The following is a 12,954-nucleotide window of genomic DNA, read 5'->3' on the forward strand; positions in this document are numbered from 1 at the left end:
CCCCCCAGGAGCAAACTCACCTCTCCCTCCTCCTCACCCTCCTCTCTTGTCCTGCACAGGAAAAACTCTGGGAAATGCATGAAACTCACATGTATAACCTCTGTTGTCCCTCCATCCTCCAGGAAACTCAAACCTTTCTTTGTCTGAGTCGTGTAGTGTCTGTATTACTTGTTTCTGTTCCTTGTCACTGTTTTTCACCTTGTTCTTACAGATGTTCTGCGTTTACACCTCAAACTCTAGCCTCGCTTAACTCAGACTAAATGGACTCAAATCTACTTGCCTTTTGCATTTATATCCTGTTATTTTTGTCCATTGTCAGAGTGAAATGAAGTTATCATTGCACTTCAGTGCTAATGTTGATGAATCATGAATCATCTGCTGTACAAATCAGTTTAAGCCAATTAAGAGATAAAATAATCCTCTATTAGTCCCACAGTGGGGAAATTAGCAGTAACTGCAAAATGACAATATCAAATACTTAAAAAAGATAAATAATATAATATGTATAATTAGATATTTAAATATAAAAAATAGCAGATCAGAAACACTCATGGTTTTAACTCCACTTCAGAGCTGTAGTTCTTGAGTTTTTAAGTTTTGTTAAATTAAATGTTTTGAGCAAGTATAATTTAAGTTTCCTCAAATCACAGTCCAACTGTGATGGAATCAAACACAGAAGGGAAATACATTTGAGTCCAGCAAAGAAAAACTGAGAGAGGTGGAGGTCCTGTCTTTAAGAGAGTCACTGGATCCTCACTGGATCTGTCCTTCGTGGGAATAGTCTGCTAAACGTCTCCACTCTTTCCTTCACAGTGGCTCATGTGAGAGAGCAGATCGAAGCCAAGATTGAGGAAGAAGTCAAAGGTAAGGTCACATCAACTTTCATATACATCACAAACAGCAGATTATTGCCAAGCAGAGTGGAAAAGAGACAGTTTGACCACATTTCTGTTTCACTTGATTGATTTTTTTCTTTACTGTGAAAGTAGTCTGTCAGCGGTGAACTCTGATCCAAACTTTGGCTCATTGAATATGTTTTTTAAGTGGAGATACTGTTTAGAAAAAATGGATAAAAAGCAGATGTGTGGGTGCATGTTTTATGGATTATTTGGATTACAGTTGGCCTGCATTCACAGACTACTTTTATACTTTGTAAATATGTCATTATGTTGAACTGTCCCTTTAAATGATCTTTGAATTTCCACGGTTGCATGTCATCTTTATGTGTCTTGATAGAAAGTTCCTATGGTCTGTATTTTTCTACCTGCTTCACTTTGATAATATTCCATGGTTTCCCCCAGACGAGCACTGATACAACTTGCTTGTACCGGTTTTTGACAGTGGCGGTTTGCATCCAAAAGTGCGTTTCATTTTGGCATGAAGGTTCCTCTGATCTTTTCCCAGAAAAGGCGCAGGATATGTATCTTTTAAAGCTTCCGGATTTGAAATGCCCTTTAAAAGATATGGAGGTTTACTGCATCTGGAACTGATACCTTCCTCCTGCAAAATATTTCTTAGCCTGGCTTGCAGATAGTGGGATGTGATTCCTGTGGTTTGCATTCTAAATAACACCAGTAAACTATATTAGTTCGAATAAACGCCTTCTCACCCAATTTTCCAGCTTCATTTGTTAAAGTTTTGGAATAATATATTTTTTCTGGAGAGCTTTGCTTCTCATAGATACTTCTGCATCATTTATTTCCTGTTAAGTTTAAGGATTAGAAAGGGCGTTTATTCTCCTGTCTGCAAGTCAGGTAAGGAATATTCTAGTAAAAAGCCAAAGCAATTATCAAAAAGTTAAACGAGCGAATGTTAGCAGCCCATCTTGGAAATATGCATTTTTTTAATAATATTAAATAATTTATGTTTTGAAGAAATTTCCACAGACGAAGGATCAAAACTTCCTGCAGGTTTCTAATAAAAAGAATCAAGTCTTGCGTTTATTCGAACAAATATGGTGAGTGAAATTATTTCTTATAGCATTGTGACTCCCAGCATGCATTTAATATTTCCATTAATGATTCATTCAAATCCTTTTCTCTTTTTTACCCCTGGAGGCTGTGTTGTTCTGACAGTTGTCTGTTTCTTTTTTCAGAGCTGTTTTATCATGAAAGCAAAGAAGGAACACTGCACAGCAGCGCAGAGGTCACCGGTGCTCGACAGCTGAGAGGAGCCTTCTCCGACACCGAGGACTTCCTGGATCATGGCCTGGTGTCAGCCAATCGCTGCTCCAGCAGAACCTCCTCCATCACCTCGTGGACGGACAACATCAAACCGTCTTTCACCAAGAAACTCAAGTTCCAATCCGTCCTGGAGGGGGAAGCAGTTGAGTTAAAGTGTAAACTAGTCGCTTGCCCGCCGCCTACTATCCTCTGGTTTCATAATAACAGATCTATTCCTAAAGAGCGTAGACGTAGGATCTGCTCTGACAGCAAAATGCACATGCACACTACCAGTCTGGTTATTGACAGTATCAAAGAGAAGGACTCAGGCAGTTATAAGGTCATGGCAATAAACACAGAGGGTTCTGCCGAGTCCACAGCATCACTTTTGGTGTCACTGAGGGAAGAGCAGTCCGCCAACTACCTGGGCTTTGTTAAACGCTCTGCCAAAGCCCATGAAAGCATAGACACCATGGCAGAGCAGAGGAAAGATAGGAAGATTAGAGTTGAGCTCAGGTGTGTTGGCTCTCCATTTGACAAGATGTCCAAAGTCCATCAGGGAAGATCTCGGTCTAAGAACTCTTTGGTGCGTACTGTGTACTTTCGGTCTGGTTCCCATTCAAAAGAGAAAGTGTCAGAGAAAGAGTCTAAACGTTTGGAAACTGCCTCTGAGCGTGCCCCGTCCCCTCCCCTCATGTTTGACAGGTCTGAGCGCTTTAATGACAGATTCAGTGATATTTACTGTGACCGGCGCACCGGTGCTAGGTTCAGTGACAAATTTAGCGACAGGTGCAGCGACAGGTACAGCGAAAGATTCAGCGACACCGAGAGCCTTCACAACGAGGTAAGAACAAAACTTACTACACTCCAAAAAGCTGTAAAACAGAAGAAGAGACTTTCTATCTGTACCATGTCGTCGTCTGAGTTTGAGTTAGAATCAGTTGCCAGTGAGTCCAGCTATGCTGATTATGTTGAGAGGCTCAGAGTGAAGCCTGCCTCGCTGCCTGATGTCCAGCATTTCAATCGAACTTTAGATGTGGGGGAGAGCCATAGGGAGTTTCAAGGTAAAACCTCAAGCGGGGATCCCTCTCAGCCTCGTGTGAGGCATTCATTTGAGCCTCAGTCCAGAACCAGGGCCATTCAGATCATGAGAGGTGAGTTGGTTGATACACTGCTGGAACCCACAGAGAGAAAATCAGGTGAAAAATATTCTCAGTCACTGGAGGGTAAAGATGTTGATGAAAATCAGGCAGATGTGAGAATGATGCAGCGTCACAGTGTTGTTGCTGACCACAAGGTGGACGCTGAAAAGCCTGAAGCCCCATACTCTGAAACAACAGCATATCCAGGAACTGCAGCGTACACTGAAAGCAGGGAACATCTCGTCACATCTACCAGGGAGAAGTTCCTTAGAGGATCACTTACACCAGAAGAAAAAACAGAAACAGTAGAGCCGTATGAAGAGGAGAGTGCAGGGGAGTCTTTGAGGGCTCAGTATGAGAAGAGCCTGGAAGCTGAACGGATGGAGTGTGAGGAGAAACTTCTCGCCTTGCGGATCAGGAAATGGCAGCAAGGAAGTAGGGCATCAGAGGAGGAGACATTTCACCCTGACACTGATCTGCCCATGCCATCAGAGACACAGTACATGGAGCCTGAGGGGCACATTTACACCCAACAGGAAATGATAGAGAAAAGAGCAATTGTTGAAACTGAGGCCATGCCCTCCTCGTTCCGTAAATCACCAAGAATGAAGGCAAGGTTGGTAGATCCAGAGTTTGCAATTGCATCAACACCCAAGTCACCGAAAGTAAAAGCCAGAGGAGAAGTGGAAACGTCCCTCTCCTTGCCTGCAAAGTCAGCCACAATGGATACCAGATTAGCAAAAACAGAAGGTGAAGCATCACCCATGCAAGTGCAAAAATCCCCCAGAATAAAAGCTAGAGCTACAGAAGTAGAAGCAGAGTTGTCACCCAGAACAAAAACCAGAGCAGAGGACGTACTTCGAGAGACACCCAGACCACGGCCAGAAAGATCGTCACCACTCGGCTTAGCAACAGAAACAGTTGAGCCATATGAAGAGGAGAGTGCAGGGGAGTCTTTGAGGGCTCAGTATGAGAGGAGCCTAGAAGCTGATCGGATGGAGTGTGAGGAGAAACTCCTCGCCCTGCGGATCAGGAAATGGCAGCAAGGCATGCAAATTTCAGAAGAGGAGACATTCCACCCTGAAACTGATCTGCCTCTGGTGGCAGAGACTCAGTTTATGGCTCCTGAGGGGAACGTTTACACCCAGCAGGAGGTGGGGGAGAAAAGAGAAAGCCACGCTACCACGTCAACCCCTAAGTCACCTAAAGTAAAAAGTAGAGTAGAACAGGATGAAATCACAGTCATGTTGTCACAAAAGTCACCCAGAATTAAAGCTAGAGCAGAAGAAGAAAAAGCTGAGTCATCACCTAGAACGAAACCCAGAACAGAGAAAATGTTGTTTGAGAAAACAAGAGAAGAGCGTGAGCTCCAGCTTTCAAGGGAGAACATCTCTGAACTGAAGAATGAGAGTGAGAAGTTTGTCAGTGAAGAGGAGGCCTTAACTCAGCGGATAATGAAATGGCAACAGGATGTTCTGATGGAACAAGAGCAAGCTGTGAAGCTAGAGTCGGACTGGGTGGAGGGTTACTCACCATTACAGGCAGAGAGAACCTCTGAGGTTGGAAGAAATGTTGCGGAGGCTTCTGCTTTAGAATCAATTCCACAAAATGAAGTTGTGCGCAGCAGAAAAACTTCACCAGGTAAAACGGCCAAAGAGAAGTTCCTTTCAAGTGAGTCAGTCCCTGCTGGTTTCCAAGATCAGCAGGGTGAGACCCTGCAGTGGCCACCTGCTGGCGAGCTGCCAACAGAGGGGCGTGAAACTAGGTTGCAAAGGGACAGCGAGTACTTTGTAAGTGAGGAGGAAGCACTGGCTCAGCGCATCTTGAAATGGCAACAAGATGTTGTCGAACAAGAGGAAGTAGCTGAACTGGAGTCTGAGTGGGCTTTGGACAGTCAAAGCAAACAGTCTGGCTCTAGGTTGCCATTTGAGACCATCTCACCATTTGATAGTGAACCCTATCATGGTGGCATATCTCATGAAATTGATCCCACTGACCCTCGATCTCCACATACATCGCTTGCTGGTGAAGCCTTACCAACAAAAAAACCTTCACCTCCTGCCGCTGGGTGCGAACCATCTCCTCATGAGTCTTCTTTTATAACGAGGTATTCTCCTACGCATCCTGCTTTACCGCACCATGCAGGTGCGCCTGTTGAAAGATCCTATGATTTAAAAACTACTCCTCTAAAAGACACCATGGGTCTTGAAGCTTCACCGGTTCAGAGATACTCTCCGACCCAATTTACTAGTGCACCTCAGGGGGAGAGTCCTCATAAGCCTTCCCAAGAATTTTCCTCAGTCAGGAGACGCTCCCCATGCCGTAGACCACAAGAGTCTGTGGAAAAAGCGACAGAGAGGAGGTGGAGCAGGGAGGAATACAGTATGTCTGCTGATAAATCCAGCAGTCAACGCTTCCAATCAGACATGAGAGGGGAGAGAGGGATGAGAGAGGAATTAGGATCTACGAGAGAGACCAGCGAATGGAGACAACAGAAGGGTTTCGCAGGTGTGAGGAGAGAGGAAAGACATGAAGATTTGCTAAGATCACAACAGGGTGATGAGATGAGTGCTGAAATTCATGAACTTGGAGCTACAAGGAAGAAGGAGGATAGAGTCCAAGAGGAGTCAAATTTCAAAGAGGGAGTTTACCAAAGTCAAGAGTCTAAGACGGTAAAAGAAGGGGTTACAAGTGCCAGAGGCTCCCGTCCAGTATTTGTGAAAGAAATGTCTTCAGTTAAAGTAAAAATCGGTGAGATGTCAGAGTTTACTTGCCAGTTCAATGGTGACCCTCTGCCCACAGTCACTTGGCTCAAAGATGGCCACCCATTAGCCCACAACTTTGACTATGATATCATAAGCAAATCTAACAAGTCTACACTCACTATCTTCTATCCAACCACAGACCACGAGGGGACATATGACTGTGTCATAACTAATAAACATGGCAAATCCATCTGTACCGCCACTCTCGAGATCTCAGACAAAAAGGTGGTGAGAAGGACAGGCGCCACACAGGAAGTGGTGGTTACAGAAGAGATAGACAAGGGTGAAGAAAACCAAGAGAGCCTGATGGAGGAGGAACTTCAGTCCTACATGGAGTCGGGGAAGGCAACGCTACAGGTGCCTCAGGCAGTGATCCACAGGCGCCACTGCTCGGATGAATCTTTCAGCTCCTCAGCTGTAGAAATCAGAATTACTGCTCCCACACCTGTCCCTGAGATGACAGAGGAAAATACTGATGACAAACCTCAGGCTTTTACAGAGAACCCTTCGGGCGTGCCGAGTGATGAGGGAGCCTCTCAGACTGTCAAACATAAATTCACTTTCTCCTTTGATGTGGTCGGTGAAGCTCCTCATGTCATCAGCGAATTAGAGAATATCACATGCTCTGAAGACAACACTGCTGTATTAGAGTGTGTCATTACAGGTGAACCTGCCGCAGAAGTTGAATGGTATTGTAATGATATTCGCCTCGAACTCACGGGCGGGAAATACAGAGTTGAGGTAGACGATAAAGTGTATAGGCTGTATATCAACAGTTTTACATACACTGATGCTGGAGTGTACAAATGTGTTGCTAGAAATAGGTTGGGAGAGGTGACAAGCATCTCTGATGTGTCATTTCAAGTTGAAGAGCCTGTGCAGTTTTCAAAGAGAGGTGGTGTTGTTGAGGATGATGTATTCCACAAAGCTGGCATCACTTATACTAAGTCTCTCCCCCAAGCGCCTTCAGAGGTAGCAGCCAAAGCCATAAAGTCCAGACCTAGTGTCTCTAGAGAGCCTCCAGCTTTATCCGGCTGTGGTCTGCAGGCTTCTGCTGCTGTGATAAAAGTTTCTAAGATTAAACAAGCTTTTGAGTCAGACTCTCCAGTTGCTTTAATGACTCCCACCTCTCCGGAGGAGCAGAGAATAGAAACATTTTTCCCTGAAGAGTTTATACCAGTGGTGGCCAGTTCCCCTGACACGCAGGAACAAATAATTGCACCTAAACCTCTACCTGATGGCACTCAAACTATTCCTGTAGGATCCAAATCTGTCTCTTCTAAGACCTCACAGTTTACCTCCCCCAGGGAGGAAGGCAGTGACATCTGTGTGGTACCTTGTGATGTTGAAGAGGGGGCAGTTTTCGAGGAAAGCCATAGTGCAGTTAAACAGTTTGTAGAGGATGTTAAGGAGTCTCCAGAGCTGGTCAGGCCTAAGCCACAGAAACCTGTTTGTTTACCTGTACAAGGGGAGGCAGGTGAAGGGGAGATGGTAAGAGAGGGCACTGTGCCTACACAGTTTGATAGAAGTAGCAGCTTCATCCAATTCCAGTCAGAAAAAGTTCCTGCAGTGAAACGCTCCGTCAGAACTTCAGCTCTAGCTGAGGAGGTTGTAAAGCCTAAAAGAATTTCTGAATCTTTCAAACCTGACAAGCAAAGTGCACCTGCAAGGCCTGAAATCGTTAGTGGGGCTAGTGTTGTGGAGGGGTTGACAGAAGTGGAAAAACAAGATGTTAAAGGAAGTACTGAGGGATACGCTCTCATGTCTGGGTTGCAGCATATGAGTGACGAGTTAGAACTTGCGGGTGAGGAGTTGATTTCAATCCCAGAACTCTCTTTGGACAAACATGCAAGGAGCGAGCAGATTTCCATTCCAGAGCCCTCTTTGGACAGCGGCGTCTTCCTCAGTATGCCGGACTCCCAGGCTGATGTAATAAAAGTGGCAGAGGGAATGGTGGCTGATGACGTAGTTGACCCTCATATACAAATCATGGGTGAAGATGGCCATGTGAAGGCAGAACATAAACCGCTTATTGTCAAGCCTAAAGTAGACATGGTTGGAAGAATTAAACCACTCAGTCTGCCTGTGGATGCTGTTGTCCAGGGACAGGAAAGACGTAGTTCAGACAGGGCCTCAGCAGCTGAAGCTGGGGTAGCAGCAGCAGCAGTTAGCCCCATGGAGGAAGAGGAGGTAACTTTCAGTGCTGTTTACGACTACTACAACCCTCCAACTGACTGGGGAAGGCCACTGTCCCCTGAGTCTGAGATGTCCATAGAGATTGGCAGCACTTTGAGCGAAGAGATAGCTGAGGTAGCTGAGAGGTTCTACACCCCAGGCTCGTCTACTGAGGTCTCACAGCCAATTGCAGAGTCCTTCCACACTCCCAAGTCTCCCATGTCCTTCCATACTCCCAGTTCTGATGCACCAGGTGGGTTTATGACTCCTCAAGAGTATCCCTTCTCCCCTGTAGAACACCAGAGACCCTCGACAGGAATCTCCAGCGAGAGGTTCTTCTCACCCCTTCAATTCCTGACATCTCCTGCTGATGAGGGCATTGAAACGACACCTCTTGGAATAAATGTGGACGAGAATCAATTCCTCACCAGGGGTAGAGGGTCTACAGGCCTACAGGAGAAAGTGCAGGGAATTCCTCCCGCCTTCCTCAAACCTCTCATTAAGAAGAGAGTCTTTGAAAATGACTCGCTAACATTCTGTGCTGAGGTGTTTGGCCTACCTTCCCCTGATGTGAAGTGGTTCTGCAACAAAACCCAACTGGTGGCAGATGACAGAGTTAAAATGGAGAGAGATGGCGATACCATCTCACTTACAATTCACAATGTCACTAAAGCAGACCAGGGAGAGTATATATGCGAGGCTGTGAACTATGTTGGGGAAGCCAGAAGTGTTGCATTAGTGGTAGTTGTATCACAGGAAGTGAGGTTCATGCCTGCCCCACCTGCTGTCACTCACCAGCATGTGATGGAGTTTGATGTGGAGGAAGATGATTCTTCTCGCTCTCCATCCCCTCAGGAGATTCTGCTTGAAGTAGAATTGGATGAAAACGAGGTGAAAGAATTTGAGAAACAGGTTAAGATCATCACCATTCCCGAGTACACAGCTGACAACAAGAGCATGATCATATCTTTGGATGTGTTACCGAGCATTTATGAGGAGGGTGCTGTGGACTTTGTCACCCAGGAGCATGATGAGTTGAAAATAGCTTTTGAGGTCACTGAGATGCCTCCAAGGTTCATTAATCCCATCTGTGACATGGAGGCCCCAGAGGGAACCACAGTCATGTTTGAGTGCTCACTGATGGGAATTCCATCTCCCATTGTGTCCTGGTTCAAAGGTGACAAAAAAGTTCCTCACAATAACAAGAAATACTTGCACTCATCCGATGGAGACAACCACTTCCTGAAGATCTGTAAAGTGTCAACACAGGATAGCGGAGTGTATACCTGCAGAGCTATTAACGTTGTTGGGGAGACTCTGTGTAGGGCCTCCGTGGTGGTGTTAAGTGCCAAGACTTTCTCAGGGAAGACTAGAGGCAGGGAGTTGACCGCTGTGTCTCTTGGAAGTGCCAAAGTTCAACCACAGAAGTTCGACTTGATGGTTGGCAACACATCGTTTGATGGTGAACAGGTGTCAGAAATTGAGCTTGAGTTTGAGTTTGAGCAAGAGGCAGATGAGTCGCAGCGAGCAGTCAGACTGGTGGCCAACACTGACAACGAAATGAGTGAACAGGGAGAAAAATATGTAAGCATCAATTTTGATGTGTTTGCTGAACCAGCAAAAGATGATAAGGTAGAGTTCAAAGGGAAGTCCTCTGATATGTGTAGCTTCCAGTTCCAGGTGACTGAGACAGCCCCTAAATGTGTCATCCCACTGACCAACGTCACAGCAGCAGTAGGGACACCTGTTATCCTCCAGTGTCTGGTTAGTGGTAAGCCAAACCCCACCGCAGAGTGGTACAAAGATGGAGATCGCGTCGCAGACAGCAGATGTATAATCCAGGAGAAAACCACGGGCCATTTCAATCTGCTCATTACTAATGTGACCCAGAGTGATGCTGGTGAGTACAAGTGCATAATCCAAAACACAGCTGGGTGCGTTGAAACTACAGCACTGCTGAAGGTGTTTTAGGAGTTGAAGGTCTGGGGCTGGTTGCTCAAAGATAAACTTACTATCCAATTTCAACTCTCTTAAGAATTTGAAAGTAACATGGCTGACCAAGCAACTTCTACAAGCTTTAACTGCTTTACTGGGAAACCTAGATGAGTGAAGCAAAAACCTAAAATAAACAGAAAATGTTGTCACATTTATGAGCTGTCTAAAAACATTAAGTTTTCCTCATTTTCTCAGTTCGGTGTGGTTTAGTGCTGCCACTAAAACACAACTTATAGTTAGCCACTCAGCCCCCAGGTTATCTTCGAACTCTTTCGGATTGAATTAGTCAGTTATTACTTTTGTTTGTCTAACCCACGTTAGCTAAGATTGGCCAGACTCAGTAGGAAATATTATGTTACCTTTGGGCAACCAGCCTTGAGTAATGTAGGTGAATGTAGGTGTGTACATGTTCATCGTAAGTTTGTCAGTGATGAAAATATCATCTAGAAAAAAATAAAACGGTTGAGTACTGTCAGCAGGTCAGTGTGCTGGTAAATTGTTCATTTAAAACTCAACAGTTTTATTTTAAGTTTTGGTAGAAAAAGATATATTTATGTTTGCTGCATCTGTTGTGTTTTATCCAAAGTTGTGCACTTAAAGAAAAATTTTACCAGTCCGTTTTTAACATTGCGGTGTTCACATCAGTTTGCACCACCAACTCGGAATATTAGGTATGTGTGAAGCAAACATCTCATATACGCCAAACATTTGGCGAAATACATATCATTGACAATTTTTTGTTGAAGTAGTGACGGTAAGTGTTTGTGTGAAGCTGCAAAGCCAAGGTAATGATTTCACTGAGAGGTAACTAAAAAATTAATTTGTATTGAACATGAAATACAAGAATACAATCAAAGTCATTCACCACCCATAATTATTTGGACTGGGACTGGAATTAAAGGAATCAATAATTCAGGACAAACTTATCATAATATGTTGCATATGTTTTAACAGTTCATTTATGTATGATAAGTAGATGTGAAATAACCCATCTACTACATGCCATGTAGAGAAACTGAAAAAATAGCAACCAAAAATGTATTAGTAATGTCACCTGGGTGTTGAGCGAAACTAAAAAAATGTTTGGTGTCAGTTCAGTCACTGCAGTGTTTGAATAATAATAAAAAATAGATCTTAAAAGTACTATGTATTTCACTTATCAGTTTTTTTCTCATCAATATGAAAAATAGTCTCAGTCCTTATAACTAAAAAATTTATATTTTAACAGTGATCCTATCAAAAATCTTGAAACTATCAAGAATATATTGTCATATTGCTTACTTGAAATGATTCACTTGTTTGTGTGCAATGTTGTGGCCGTATTTTGTTTTGGTTTTTTGTGTTTGTGTCAGAGTTTTTGCTGCTTGTGAAAGATATTTTTAGGATCTTAAAAGAAGTTGGTAATTCATAGTAGAGTAAGTTGATTGATGAATAATTTTAAAAATGGATAATACTGTGAAACTTTTTTTAAATTTAAATATAAGTTTTGATGTCTTGTAAATATGTGTAATTTTAGGGGTGTATGAGTAGTGGTTATCAGTAAAATAAGCCAAAAGAAATCAGCATTGAGTTGGTTTATTTGTACAGACATCATGTTGGTTTGTCTCAGAGTTTATATAATAAAATATTTGATCATCTAAAGTTGAAGTCTGAGCTTGATTTGTTTTTTTTTTGTTTTTGTTTGTTTTAAACAATTCCATTTGTCGATTGTCAAATTAACAGGATAAAATACGTGTCTAAAAATTACCTACATTGTGTAAAACCTGGAATCACTTGAACATTTTTAATATCGGTGCCAATACATTTCCTGATTTGGGATGGATACTGAACAATACGCCTTGGTCATTTTTCACCTTAAAAGTTTAACTGTAATAGATGGGATGTACATGATGTGTGACGTCAATGTGCATCCCATCTATTACACATGTTCATGTTATCAGCATATGAGAATATCGTGACTATTTGTTTACTTCTGTATGAGATTCAAATGGTTATTTGGTCTATTTAGGTTTAATAATTATAATGAAATCCATAAGTAACTGAAGAAAACTAAAAGCAAAACTTAGGAATTAAAAGAGAAATAACACCAACCTTTCTGATTCTGAATATGATATAAAAAAAAATGGAAACAAATAACCAGAGAAATAAATCACTTTATTCAGCTGTGAAAAGATCAGAGAATCATCTATTCGTTTCGGGGAAAACACTCTTCTTCTCTTTGTCCATGTTTAGGTCATTCTCTTGATTTTTAGCAAAAAGTGTTTTTTACATAAATCAATTCACTGTTAAAAATATTACGTCACTGTTAATATGTTAATATTTTTGTCACATATTTTAGTATATAGTAGGGCTGTCCTTTTTAAATCACTTAGTCGATAAACAGGTAATTAGGATGTTTGTAATGTAATGTGTATTTTTTCCTGTAATGTGGATTAGAAATGAACTTGTAAAAGGTTTTTACTTTGCCAGATTCTAAAAGATTTGCCGCAATCACCTGCAGAGGGCTAATAATACTAATCAGAGTTCCTCATTTACTCAACTTAATGAGTGTTTGGAAAATAATCCTATGACCATTAGTCGACTAAGAATTTCTGTTGTGAAGGACAGCCCTAATATCTGCTTTTATGAATTCACTGTTAATATCATAGGTTTTGTCGTTTGGATATTGTTATCAGTCTTACTCAATATTTCCTGACAGAGCATTGTAGCACCACC

At 42.7% G+C, this 12,954-nt stretch overlaps 1 protein-coding gene across 2 annotated transcripts; it reads left to right on the forward strand.

The window, feature by feature from the left end:
• Positions 1-813: 813 nt before the first annotated feature.
• On the forward strand, positions 814-11,880 carry LOC111667876 (uncharacterized). 2 transcript variants are annotated; one of them, XM_023423736.1, is made up of 2 exons: positions 814-864; positions 2,096-11,880. In XM_023423736.1, exon 2 carries the CDS (start codon positions 2,437-2,439, stop codon positions 10,213-10,215), a length of 7,779 nt encoding a protein of 2,592 aa, XP_023279504.2. In that variant the 5' UTR covers positions 814-864; positions 2,096-2,436; the 3' UTR covers positions 10,216-11,880. The 2 variants fall into 2 exon arrangements, with proteins under 2 accessions (XP_023279504.2, XP_087033945.1); XM_087177819.1 differs by lacking the exon at positions 814-864 and adding an exon at positions 1,875-1,957.
• The last annotated feature ends 1,074 nt before the right edge of the window (positions 11,881-12,954 follow it).

Source organism: Seriola lalandi, unplaced genomic scaffold (assembly GCF_002814215.2).
Source record: "Seriola lalandi dorsalis isolate HSWRI2012SDOR001 ecotype SW California unplaced genomic scaffold, Sedor1 jcf7180002003764, whole genome shotgun sequence".
Lineage (NCBI taxonomy): Eukaryota > Metazoa > Chordata > Actinopteri > Carangiformes > Carangidae > Seriola > Seriola lalandi.

Bases quoted from the DNA above. Each gene is read 5' to 3' on its own strand.
- LOC111667876 (XM_023423736.1), top strand. From the start codon at position 2,437: ATGCACATGCACACTACCAGTCTGGTTATTGACAGTATCAAAGAGAAG.